Source organism: Lepidochelys kempii, chromosome 24 (assembly GCF_965140265.1).
Source record: "Lepidochelys kempii isolate rLepKem1 chromosome 24, rLepKem1.hap2, whole genome shotgun sequence".
NCBI classification, from domain to species: Eukaryota; Metazoa; Chordata; order Testudines; family Cheloniidae; genus Lepidochelys; species Lepidochelys kempii.
This window is the reverse complement of record NC_133279.1, coordinates 1011424-1024262: the sequence shown is the minus strand read 5'-3', so window position 1 is coordinate 1024262 and position 12839 is coordinate 1011424. Positions and strand designations below refer to the sequence as shown.

Sequence of the window (12839 nt, the reverse complement as noted above, 5' to 3'; positions counted from 1 at the left end):
CTAACTGGGCCTTAGAGCTTTCCACTGCCCAGTTCCACCAGGGTCAGGTGCTTCCTTCCCTCTCATTTCCCACAGTGCCAGCGCTTCCTCCCCCCCCCCGCCCCTCCCTCAGAATGGCCCTGTCTTTACTGACAGCTACCAGACACAGACAAATGAGGCTCTCTCAAGCAATCACACACGGGAGCAGCATGCCCAGCAGCCGCTCTGCAAATGGATATGGACAGCTCAGTCCAAACCGACCGGGCTAGGGGAGTGCTGTAATATATCACGCCTGGCCTCACACACGCAAACTGACTGACCAACAGTTGGGGCTGGAAGGGGGGCAGCCCATTCAGCACCATCCTGCTAGAGTGCAACTCCCAGTCATCTGTCCCCCACTGCTGGGGGCACTGCCCCCGGGCAGAGCCGGGGAGGGGCGACAGTGGCTTAACCCCAGGCCCTGGAACGCTCTGCAGGCTCCTGGCAGGATCTGCTTTCACCAGGATAGCCAAGGCCCTCAGGTGTCGTATTTGCATTACAACGGTGGCACTAGGCTGTAGCTGAGCTCAGGGCCCCAGAGTGCTCAGTGCTGTATGTACACACAGCGAGAGAGACCCTGCCCCAGGAGCTCACAGTTTGAATACACAAGACAGAGGGTAAGAGAAAGTAAATGTGATGGCTGCCATTCTACATCTGGGAGATCAAGGACAGTCCAGATTAAGACTAGGATGTGCATAGAGGGTTGAAAGTTGCAGCCTAAGGGCCTGGGCCAGTGTCACAGGAGGCTGCACCAGAGCCAGGAGCTGAACCCAGCTCTGCCCACGCCAGTCTAGTGCTGTATTCACAAGCCCCTTCTCTTTCCCCTTGGGCTGCCATGCCATCGGCCTTGTAGCTTCAGAGAGTATAACGACCATTAGATCATCTAGTCTGACCTCCTGCATAAGCCACTTACAGATGTTTGCTAACTGTGCAGCATTCCAAACTGCCTGGACTGCCAATTAATCCTCCAGCCCTGTCCCACTTCAACTAAGCTGGAAACTCCCTGCTGGGAGCCAGCGACCTGACCTGCAGCAGTGAAGGGGTTAAAGTTACTCACCCTAGAGAGGGGAAAAGTCCAAACTGACTCCTGGGGCAGGGAGTGGAGAATTGCTTACTAAAATAAAGAGGCAGCTCATACAGTTTACCATGGGTCACGGCCTCACAGCAAAATAAGACGGTATTATTCGTACAGCGAAACCATCACCGAGAAGAGGGAAGCTGGTGGGAGCGAGAAAGCTGAGTGTGGGAGGAGACAGGCATGGAGAGACAATAATGTAGGCAGGGAGGGAGTCCCTCCAGCTGGCAGGGTGGAGGGGCAGTTGGGGATGCATTGAGTCTCTGACAGTCCAGGACGGAGTCCTCTTTGTACATAACACTTTTTACAGAATGCATCAGCAATCGACATAAATCATAATGAATGATAACAGGGTGTGTACCAAGCTGGTGGTGTTTGCATGAGGCCCCACCCTAGTGGCAGGTGCTGGGCAAGGGTTAAGTGCAGTCTGCTGATTCCCTGATGTAAGGGGAGGTGACAAGAGGAGATTTGGGAGTAGCACATTAAAGAGAGAGGATCTAGGGTGTGGGCTGGGCAGTCCAAAGGGAGGATCTTCAGGAGCAGCTAGGCCTCGGAGAAGGTCTGAGCTGAGGTTTATGGTACGATTCAGTTTTTTACTAGTGACTAACCACCAGGAAGGGGGGTTGTTTTGGACCCTACACTATGTCCTGATTTTGTTTCAGAGCCAACGGGAGAGGCACTGATTCACATCATCATCCCACAGATTTGTAATTTCCAAGCCAAGCTCTAAGATTTGTAGTATGGTGCGATCCATCCTGGGCAGGCCAAGCAGGGATCCCAGGCTCTTCCGAGATGATCGTATGCCCCTGAAAGGAAGAACTGCTAGATGGGGATGTGAGGAGAGGCACGTTCCAGACAAATGACCTTAATCAGAGAGAAAAGCAGGGGCCCTTGGATTAGCATCCACAGGAAGCTTTCGGGAGGAACATCCCTCCTGTAACTCCATGTGCCACTGGTATTTGCATTAATCTCCTTAAGCTGTTGCCACAACTCCCTCATGGTCCACTTTGCTAAGGCAATGTCCTTTGTACCCTTGCAGCACAGAGAACTTTTTACCATGTTCTGCACACTAGCCCAACCTTTCCAGTTGCCTGGCATCTCCTGATGGGTGCACCTCAGGCAGGCACGCCCAGGAATCCAGCTGCAAAGCACTGATTGAGTGGCACTCACTGCCCATCAAACTCACTCTGTGCTGAAGTGCATGAAGCAGGATCCGAAGAGGCCCCAGCAGCTGTCGGGGCTGCAGATGCAATTATCAGTGTCCGCAGTGAAAGGCAAGGCCGGGTGCCTGGGGAGGTCTTAGCAGCTGGGCCCAGGTATGAGTGTCAGTCGAGTGCGAGCAAATGGGTAGGAACGGGCAGCCCAGGGCAGATTTGAGTCTGTGAACGCAGCCTGAGCTCCTGGCTTGGACCAGGTTGCAAAGCTGGGGACTGAGGACCACGGAGAAACAATGCCCAAGGCAGAGGGGTGGTAGTTATCCAGCCTGCTTGCATCCCCACAGTGATGGGGAGAGAGCTGCAGGCCCTCTCCCAGAGCGCCTCCACTGGCCAGGTCTGGTGGATCAGCAGTGCTTCAGCAGGGCTCAGGGCTGGGTTGGCAGGAGCCCAGCGCTGGGCTCTCTGGAACATCGGGCCCCAGCCTCACACAGGGCCTGGGCCTGCTCCTGCTCCCACAGAAATCAGTGGCAAAGCTGCTGGTGGTTGCAATGGGAGCAGGTCTATGTCTGTTCTCACACAGATTGTGAGTGAGCATACAGCTCACATGGGGGCAGCCAGAAGATTTCTCCGTGCTGGGCTTCATGCTTCCAGATAGTGACAGACTCCCTTTCAGAGCTTGGCTCCAGCACAGCATCCCATTCCAAGCAGGAGCAGCCATCATCCCCGGTCAGACTCGCCCAGGCTAGGGGCTGCTGGTCGCTCAGTGGAAGAGAACTGCCACCTGGGCAGGGCAGCCCCATAAATTGCCCCACGTATGTCATTAAAGCCAGACCATGAGAAATGAAACCAGGAGCCTGAGCAGCTGCTTTTTATCTGGTTTTCTTGCCAGTTGAGCCTATAAATCCTCAGGAGGAAGACATCTCGGCCTTGCCCCTCCTGCATCAGGTCAAGGTAACTGCAATTCAGCTGCAGACGCTAGGGAGAGCGAGAGAAGTTTCCGGTGCTGTCCGGCATGCCAGGCACCGTGGGACAGCATGAATGTAACTGGGATAAGCCCAAGGTAATGGACAACGGTGGGAGTAGAGCGGACTCCCCAGGCATCACACAGGGCTCTGATGAAGCAGGATCTTCGGAGCAGATACACTGTGGCCACAGGCCTGTGCTCTCCGTTATCCCAGGGAACAAAAGTCCCACTCAGCGAAAGCATTCAGCCCCCCTCAACACCAGAAGAGCCAGGGCGAACCATGGAAGGGCAGGGCATTTAGCACTATTCAGTGTTGCAGCACGGCAGCCTGAGGTCTCCCCCTCGCCTGGTCGCATAGACTGCCAGCGGCTGGAGCAGACTGGACAGTGCATGGCCCAGCGTGCCCAGTGACACAGGCTAAGAGCGGGAAGAGCGATCAGAATGTCAACTGGACACCATTGCCATGAGGCAGGAACGTTCTTCCATCTGCAGCCTTGCACCTTTGGGGCCTGTAACTGCTGATGCTTTCGGTGCTTTCTCCTGAACATCTCCTGTTGGATGCTGCAGGCAGGATACAGGTTCCATGGGCCAATAGTGTAAAGTCGCTAACCTGACATCAGAGTCAGGCCCAATTCCAGGCAGCTTGACCTGCCCCTGTGAGAAGCCCCCTGAGCTGTTAAACCCTGGGACTCAACTCCGGCATTGCTCCAGCACTGCCCAGGGGCTAAGGCGTAGGAACTAGCCTATTGCTATGGCGCTGCTAACAGCTCTTGCTTGTTCCACCCATTTGTGACGAAGTGGGACTGTTCTTACGTGTCCTCCGAATACTGTAGGGGTGCCTCAGTTTCCCCTATGCATTTCTTAAGTCTCCAGGTGGTGGGATAAGGGGGTGTAATTATGGCAGAGCAAAGGGCCAATGTACATAAATGGCCGACACTCTGTCTCCTGGCAACTGATGGCCTGGGCCCCTCCCCCCTGCAAGGTGAGAGCTAAAGGGTTGGAGAACAAAGGAATCGGGTGACCTCCTGGCCCGGGAAAGGGACAAAGCCCAGAGGAGGAGGGGCTGGAGGGGGAGTCAGTTTGGGGCTGGCTGGGGACAAGGAGTGAAGTGCAGACGGGGTTGTCTGGCTCACTGCCCCGCAAAATGGACCTGGCTGAGGGGTCCTGTTCTCTGTACCTACAAGCTCTGTGTTAAGACCATGTTCCTGTCATCTAATAAACCTTCTGTTTTACTGGCTGGCTGAAAATCCTGTCTGACTGCGGAGTTGGGGTGCAGGGCCCTCTGGCTTCCCCGGGAGCCCTGCCTAGGCAGACTCGCTGTGGGAAGCGCATGGAGGGGCAGAGGACGCTGAATGCTCCGAGGTCAGACCCAGGAAGGTGGAAGCCGTGTGAGCTTTTTGCCCTGCAGACAGGCTGCTCCCAGAGAGGAGACCTCAGCAGAGTCCTGACTGGCTTCGTAGGGAGCAGTTCCAGAGCATTGCCCACCCGGGGACTCCGTGACACCATTGCAACAGGGAACTTCCACCGGCCTGGGCTCCAGCCTTCGGGAATGCCTCAAAGCCATGACTCCGCTTAGGGAGCTGATCTGCCCAGCCAAACCATAGGCTCTCCGAAGGAAAGTGCCACCAGTCTGCTGCCTGGGGCACTGAGAACAAGACCCACGCAAAGCCCTCTACACTGGAAAGGAGACTGACAACTCTGAGGCAGCCTGGGATGGCATCTCTCGGCAGGAACAAGGTGGATACGACTTTGCATGGAGCTCAAGCTTTTCGTCTTCAAAGTGCTGCAAGAACATTCCTGCTCCCCAGCCCAGGGGAGGGCAAGAGGGGTAATCCCCATTTTCCAGCAGGCACAATGGACCCAGAGTCGACAAAGGCACCACAGTGAGTCTCTGCCAGAGCTAGGAGGCGGACGATTAATTCTGTTTGTTAGCTGGAAGTCCATTGTGCCAGGCACTATACAAACACAGAACAGTCCACAGGCATTACATTAGAACTCTGAAGGGCTTGGCTCCTAGACCCAGACTTTATCCACCAAATCACACCGTCTTATCTGCATCCAAGTCCCAAACCTCATACTGAACTTCCTGACTGCAGATCCAGGCTGACGTGAGCAAAGACCAACACTGAAACCCAGGCTTCCAGCTGGAAAGCCTTTCCTGAGGGAGGAAAAAAATCCTCCATCTGGAAAGCAATTGCCAAGCGCCCTGCGGAGAGACCAGCAAGGGGCAGCCTCTCTCTGCTCTGGTGCATGGGCAAAACTTTTCTCAGCCCTGTAGCGGCTCGTGCCATCCTGCTAGGGTTCTCAAGACAGCATCACTATTGAAGCACCAGCCCATTGCAAAGGGACTGGGAAACGCGGGGGGCTGAGCCTTTCAAGAACACTTAGGGGATGTGGTACCGTTCATGTGAATTTGGGCAGCTTGGGGACTCAGCCTCAATGGATGGGACTAAATCAATTCCTGTCAGTTATTAGTAAAATGTACAGGCAGCTAGAGACCAGCGTGACATCTCAATTCAGCTCTCACACCTAGAAGTTAATGCTCAGAAAACACGTCCTAACTCCATCTGGCTCTTTACTCAGCCTAAATTTGCTGTATGTTTGGGAAACTGAAGATACTCTGTTCCTCTTTGAGGCTAGGACTGGCTGGGAGCTGTTCAGAGAGGATTTTTTGCATTTTGCTGCACAGCAAGGAAAGAAATTGCTTCCTTGTAGTGGCAGATTTTACACTCCAGACAGGAACATTTGTCACTTAGGTTTACATGTTCTTGTTTGTGGCTGATCGGAAGACACTGACTGGGGAAATTCAGAGATTCCAAGACTAGATGAGACCATTGTGATCATCTTGTCTGACCTCCAGAACTTCCCAGCCCAGAGCCCTGCCCCCAAGTGAACCCTAGAGCAGAGCTGATAGAAAACCAGCCACTCCTCATTTAAAAGTTGGCAGTGATGGAGAACACAGCACTACCCTGGGTCAGTTGTTCCAATGGTTAATTCCCCTCAGTTAAATATTTACACTTGATTTTCAGTCTGAATTTGTCTAGCTTCAACTCCCAGCCATTGGCTCTGGTTAGACCTTCCTCTGCTAGATGGACAAGCCCCTGATCTAATATTTGTTCCCAGGTAGATCTTCAGATGGGGATCAAGCCACCCCTGAACCGGCTCTTTGTTCAGCTAAGTACATCAACTCAGAGAGCTTAATCAGTACAACTGACCAACCAGCCAAACCGCATGCTTCTCCGCTGCTGGCTGGACCTGTAAGGACCCAGCACCCGCAGGAGAGAGTTACAAGGAGATGGACAAGGATTGCAGTTGGTGCTTCTGGTGCATTAGCTACTAGTGCTTGGAACATGGCCCTCAGCTGCACGCAGGGATCCAGGCTTGCTCCCCTGCCCTTCAAGCCCCATATCCAAGCCCTGGTCACGACGGACTTACAGCAGTGACAGACATTGAGCAGGAAAGTCCGTATGCTGGCAGAGTGTTTTATTACAGGAGTCAGCTGCTAGGTCAGGCGTGGATTTCCTCCAGGTGCTCTTTGTGGAAGATCTTTTCCCCTGGCCCCTCTCTGCTGTTCCTACAGGTTGTTCTGACCCCTCAGTAGCAGAGATTCTTTTCCCCTCACAGCTTCTCCACTCCATGCTGTGGAGGACAAGCACCGTCTCTGGCTTCCTGCTTCTCCTCTCCAAGTGCCACACAAAGCACACATTGCTGCAGACGGAACTTGGATTGGTCTTGCTGGGGCTGTTCTCGTTGGGTTGCTTTACGTTTATGACTAACCCCACTGAAAGTTGCTGAGTCTTTGCTGGGCAAATATGACAATGCCACCTGGAGATGCTAAGGCCAAAGATAGGCGTGTGGGTGCCAAACATTAGGCTCTTGAATCCAAGGCCTTGATTCAGAAATCAATGGGAATTTTGCCTTTGCTTTCAATCAGAGGTAGATCAGACCTGTGAAGCCCTGTGCCCAGCTCAAGGGGTGGACTTTGGGAACCTCTCATCAGAGAGGACAAGCAGGCATAGGGTGAAGCTTGCATTGACAAAGCAGCCTCGGGGGAGATTATTTCTGCAAAGGCCAGAGCTCTCCCAAATATTTACTTTGAAATGTTCAGCTAGAGGAAAGGTCAGCAACCGCTCATTTGCCAGTCCCTCTGGTGGAGTCACAGGTCAATCTGTGCATTGCCCAGACGCCGACTACTGCCAGAGCCCGAGGGGACCCTGGGCGTTTTTCATGACAGTACAACGTGGGTTCTTGACAGTGCCGCAAAAAATCAAGCGTCTTATCTAGCCTCAGCTAGAAGTGGCCAAACACGCGGCCTGTGCAGTGAGGAAAACAAACTGTTCCCTCAGGGCAGCAGCTTTTACACTTCGTGACAAATGTTGCACCTATCAGGAGTTCTCGGTGTGCTTGGCAGTGGGTGATTGCAAAGCTGGTATGGGGGGGAAGAGACGCAAAACTGCCAACTGGACCAGTTCTCATACTAAAGGATCTGACAAGCCGCATTGGAGGCCTAGGAACTGGGCAGCGCCTCTGATTGCCGCGGGCCTGGGACATGGAGCAGCATTGATGGTCCCCCACAGAGAAGCTCCCTGTGACATGCAGCCTGAGGAAGGGCTAGCCCAGGTGATTGGCACCTGGTCTGAGTGCCCAGGTTAGCTCAGTTTGGGTGTGAGCAGCCACTCTGCAAAGCTGTACCAAGTCACCCTGTGCCCTCTGGTGCTGCACTCCCCCAGCTCTGGCGCTAGGACTTCTGGGGGCATCTCCCATGGGGTTTTGAGCAGCTCTGATTTTCCTGGTGAATTGTGGGAGAGCTTGTCTGTCCCTGCACACACAGGGGGGAAACGTGGGAAGGCACTGGAGGACTATCATCTTCACTGCAAGGCGGGAGAGTCCCTAGCCAGAACGCAGGCTTCCTCTCACATCCCCAGGAGGGCCAGCTAGCTCAGGCTGTGAGCAGCCTGTGAGACCCACAGCTGCTCTTCAGTGGTTCCATTGCCCTTCTGACCATTTGCTTTTGGAGCCCTGGGGATGTGGTTCTCCCCACACAGAGCACTGCAGACTGCCAGCCCCTCTCGCAAGTAGCTGTGCTGCTGGCTCTTCCCCCTGGATTGGCCCCAGAACAACCCCCTTGGCTCCCTCTGAAGAGATTGCTTCCAGCTGCACTCAGGGGCAAAATCTTAAACAATAGCACTTAGAGAGGGAGAAATTAAGCTCTAGAGATGAGGGAGGGAGGGAAGGGAAGTGCAAGGACTGCTGATGCTCCCAGTGCAGGAGGCCTGAGTTGGCACCACCTCTACAGACACTCATGGGCTTCTGCCACTGGCAAAGGTACATAACACTACAAATAAAAATCAGGGATCTGCAGCGCCTGGGTCAGTCTGTACGTTGGTGTGGATGGACCTCTGGTCCCACCCGGTCTGCAATCTCTAGGTTCCCGAGGCCGGAGCAAGGGGAGCTTGGTCCCTCTGTGTGGGAAGGCTCCATTTACAAAGGGTTAATAAGTGATGAAGAGATGCTACCGACAGGAGCTGCAGTGCTGGAAATGGGGACAAGCCAATCAGTAGCAGGAGCACCCGAGGGCTCTCAGCAGCCCGGTGGCCTGTGGGATTCTAGAGCAATGCAAAAGACCTGATTAGCCAGTTACCAGCCTGTGCAAACTCTAGGAACGGACCCTTCATACAAAGCACAACCAGAAATTCACCTGCACACAGAGCGTTTTGTTCCACAGAAATTGGGGCCGAGCTGCAGGCTCCTGGCTCAGGCTTGGATCTATTCCCAGTGCCCCTCTTCACTTTTCCATTTGGCTCCCATCCTCTCCCATCAGACATAAAGTGCCTCCTTGCTGCAGAAGGGGCTTTTCTGCTCTCCTAGGAGCTGCCTTGGTTAGGCTATGACCTGACTGTGCTGAACACGGCCAAGTCTTCCGTGAAGAAACATAAAAATGACACCCCAAGCCCAGGAGAACCCCATCACCAATGCACAGTGTGGGCTTTGTGGCTGCTGAATCCTGAAACCATAGCACAAGAGGCAACACTAGAGAAGGGGGGTAAAGTTAACACTGGTAACCGCAGGCAGCATGGCCTGGGGGAGGAACAGCGTTCGAGCCAGGAAGCAGAACTCTGCCAAACACTGGGGGTTGAAACGGGTAGTTCTCTTCCATACCAAGATCAGCCGCTTTGGACTGGCCAGCTCGTCAGGGCTAAACTGGGCTTCAGGGGACTGGTGGAGGTTTGGAGCCTGCTGGGACAGATTGTGGATGAGGACGTTGGTTTGCTCCCAATCTCTGTCCCCCACTGTCTAGGGCTAGTGTGTGTTGAGGCTCCCCTGTGAAAGGGGAGGAGCATCGTGGTAGGCAGGGAGCCCCACAGTAGGCCCTTCCCAGGTACCAAACATGGCCCCAAGAACATCTCCCTTTTGGGCAGAGCCCCGCTCAGCACAAACGCGACTAGGCGATGGATGAACTCTTCCCTCACCCAGCCCCAGTTTAGCACCCATCCCCTGGGAGCAAGCGGCTTTCCCACCCAGGCTCCTGGACAACGCTCAAATGCAGTGTGTGATCAGACCTTCCTGGATATGGTTTTATCAACAAAGAAATCCACATCAATGTAACATAGCTCACCTCAGAACTTCTCCCCAGGCATGGCTGTTCCTCCGTCAGGTCTGCTCAGCCCACCCCCTAGATCTTCCTTCACCAGATGCTGTAATGAGCCCCTGCTAGTCAGCAGTGCCCACTTATTCCTGCTCCAGCAGGCCCTGCTGATGGGGGGGAGGGGATATTGCCTGCCTGTTCAGACCCTCACATAGCACATGTGGCAGCATCCCTGCTGGTGAGGCTGAGGCACAAAGGGGAAGCTACTCTCAGGCAGGAGCAGCCTGTGCCCTGCAGCATGGAGGAAGTGCTCGGATCCATGCTGACTGGAACAGCAGCGCTGCCCTGTTTCCCCAGCAAAGCGCTGCTCTGGAGCGGGCAGGTACTAACTCCCTAAGAAACGTGTCTCAAAACACAGCAGCCCACGTACAGGTTTCAGCGTCGGGCCTCTGGGGCTGCTCCAGGGAACAAGCAGGCACCAATCTAACTCCCGGCTGTGGTTGGGCACGGGGTTCCAGCATGGGGGAAGGGAGCTACTCTCTCATGGTTCCCACTGGATCAGGCATTAGGCACCTGCATCCCCAGGGCTGCTCCCACTTACACACCAGTACCAGGTCAGTACCAGCCAGGGAGGCACCAAGGTGGATTGAAGCCTCTTGCTGCCCTCTCCCCTGCTGGGTACAGCACAGGATCCAGCCCTGCCCCTTCCCTAACGGCCATATGGTGCTTTGAAGTCCAGGCTGGCCACGTAGAACGGAGGCTCCCCATCTCACGGCCTGTGCAGACGCATTCTCTGCCCCCGAGGCTCATGGTTACTCCATTCAGAGTTAGCCTGAGCCCCCTGCAAGGCGTGAGACCAGCTCAGGTAGAAGTTAAGCCTGGCAAGGAATCAGGCGCAGGTCAGTGGAACTCGGACCCCGGCTCTCCCCTGCACAGGGGTCCCTCACCTTCCTGCAGCACCGTATGTGATACCGCAGCCAGCCTGGAGGAAAGGCTGAGAGCAGGGCGGGCCCAGCCACTTGCTGCTGGACAGCTCCCAGCTAGAGCAGCCTAGGCATCCCCCTGCATCAAACAGCAGAGAATACAATCACTCTCCCGGGAAGCTTGGTGGGAAGGACCATTAAACCAGAGCAGCTGAGGCAGAAGGTGGCTTCCCAGCCCCTCCACTAGCAAAGCTCCCTCCCAGCCCAGCCGACCCATGGCCTGGCCCCCAGTACAGGAAGTTTGCTTTTCCAATCACCTCTCTTCACACACATTTTCCCCTGCAGGCGGTCACACAGCGAGCCAATGGCTGGGCCAACCAGGGAACCAGCAGTTGGCCCTCTCAGTTCAATGAGGCCAGCCATGTGGCCAGACATGTGAACCCCCCACTCCAGGCACTGCGGTATGAAACCTGCTGCACGCGGAGATTGGGACCATGAACCCTGCTGCTCCTGCTCAAGGATCATGCCGCTCTTGGATTCCAGGGCAAAGAGCTGCTTTCCATGGCCTCTACCTCCCACAGAGCAGCAGCAGGGCTCCTGACGGGCTGTGAAGGCTGGAGCAGGGAGTCGCCGCTCCAGAGGCCGTGGGCTAGTGCAGCTTGTGTAGCATCCAGACAGGCTGCAGGTGTCCTCTGGGAATGAGCCAGCATGGCTGGCTGAGTTTCTTCGGAGACCCTGGCCCTTCCCGTCTTGGCACTGAGCGGCTGCAGGAGGGGGCCTGCACTGCACTCTCAAACGAGGCTCAGGGTGGCAATCTCTGCAGCATCCCTGTCACCCGTGTCCAGCACAGATGGTGCAAATCCACTCCAAGGGGGACATTCAGCATTATGTCCCCCAACACACACACGCGGCTTCATCACCACCACGAACGCAGACATGCCTTGAAGGGTGCCTGGTTCTCCCCAGGATTCTCCCCTCTGGAGGAGCTCCCGCCCCAAGGGGGACCTACCTGCACTTCCCGTGTGTGGTAGGCAATGATCAAGCCCAGCAGGATGACGGTGGACAGGCTGATAAGGCATTTCAGGGCCAGAGAAAACATGGACTCCTGTAGGACAAGGAAGGAGAAAGCATTAGAGGAGTGAGGGCCAGGAAGGGATCACCCCATCCCCACCGAGACATAACGGGAACTGGGTCCATGGGCCAGGGCAGACGGGAATGCACGGGCCTTGGAGGCATTCTGCTTTCTCCATCGTTACAGGGGAAACTGCGGACACATGGATCACCACAGAGCAAGGTGTGAGGTGGAGGCATCTGCCCACCCCACCCCTGTTCCTGAGCCCGGAAGCTCAGCATGTGCTCTACCTACCCCTGCAACCCACTGCAGGCAGCTTCCCAGAGATGCCTGCTGTCTGGCCCCACCCCACAGCCTCAGCCAGGACTCTGTACAGCTCCTCCAAGCGTGCCAGCACAACCACCCCCCATCTCCCATCTGGGGGTCACACTCCCACTCAGTGATGGGCCACCCAACTGAGAAGAGCAGGGAGCGGAGGCCGAGCACAGGGTGCTCCAGCTGAGAATACTAAACCATACCTGTGCCTCTGCATCCCCTTCCGCCCCAGGCCCTCCGAGTGCGTCACAAGCACTAATTCATCCTGCCCCCTTTTCTCAGGGCAAACTGAGGAACGATGGGGTAAGTGACTCACCCAGAGCCACATGGCAAGTCATCGACAGCTGGGAACAGATCCCAGGAGTCCTGATCCCCAGTGCCCTATTCTAGCCACTAGACAACACTGCCTCCGGGCCGCAGCGAGAACCTAAGACTGACCCTCCCTGCACCGACCACTAGATATTGCTCTTCAGAGAGCTGGCAGCCACAGGAGCTCGGCTCGTCTGCGCCCCTTAGCGCTGCGATAATGCCACGTTCCTTTGGGACAGTGCACGGCAGCCCAGCACCCAGCCCATCTGGCACCGTGGCAGGAGGGGTACAAGCGGCAGCCTGGGTGCAACTGGTGAGCTGGGCTGACAGCCCAGGAGCACGATGGGGACTCTGCAGCCAGATTGGAGGTTCTCTGCAGGTAATGCGATGGGGGCTCAGAGCTGGGACAGGGCATTGGGG

The 12839-nt window shown here is 55.5% G+C and overlaps 1 protein-coding gene across 2 annotated transcripts in view; it reads right to left on the bottom strand.

The window, feature by feature from the left end:
* KCNN3 (potassium calcium-activated channel subfamily N member 3) overlaps positions 1-12839 on the bottom strand; it is an 82470-nt gene that overhangs the window by 52310 nt on the left and 17321 nt on the right. For both annotated transcript variants that reach the window (XM_073322900.1, XM_073322901.1), the window contains exon 2: positions 11733-11828. In XM_073322900.1, the coding sequence (XP_073179001.1) occupies positions 11733-11828 (96 nt within the window). The remainder of the gene's footprint in view (positions 1-11732; positions 11829-12839) is intronic.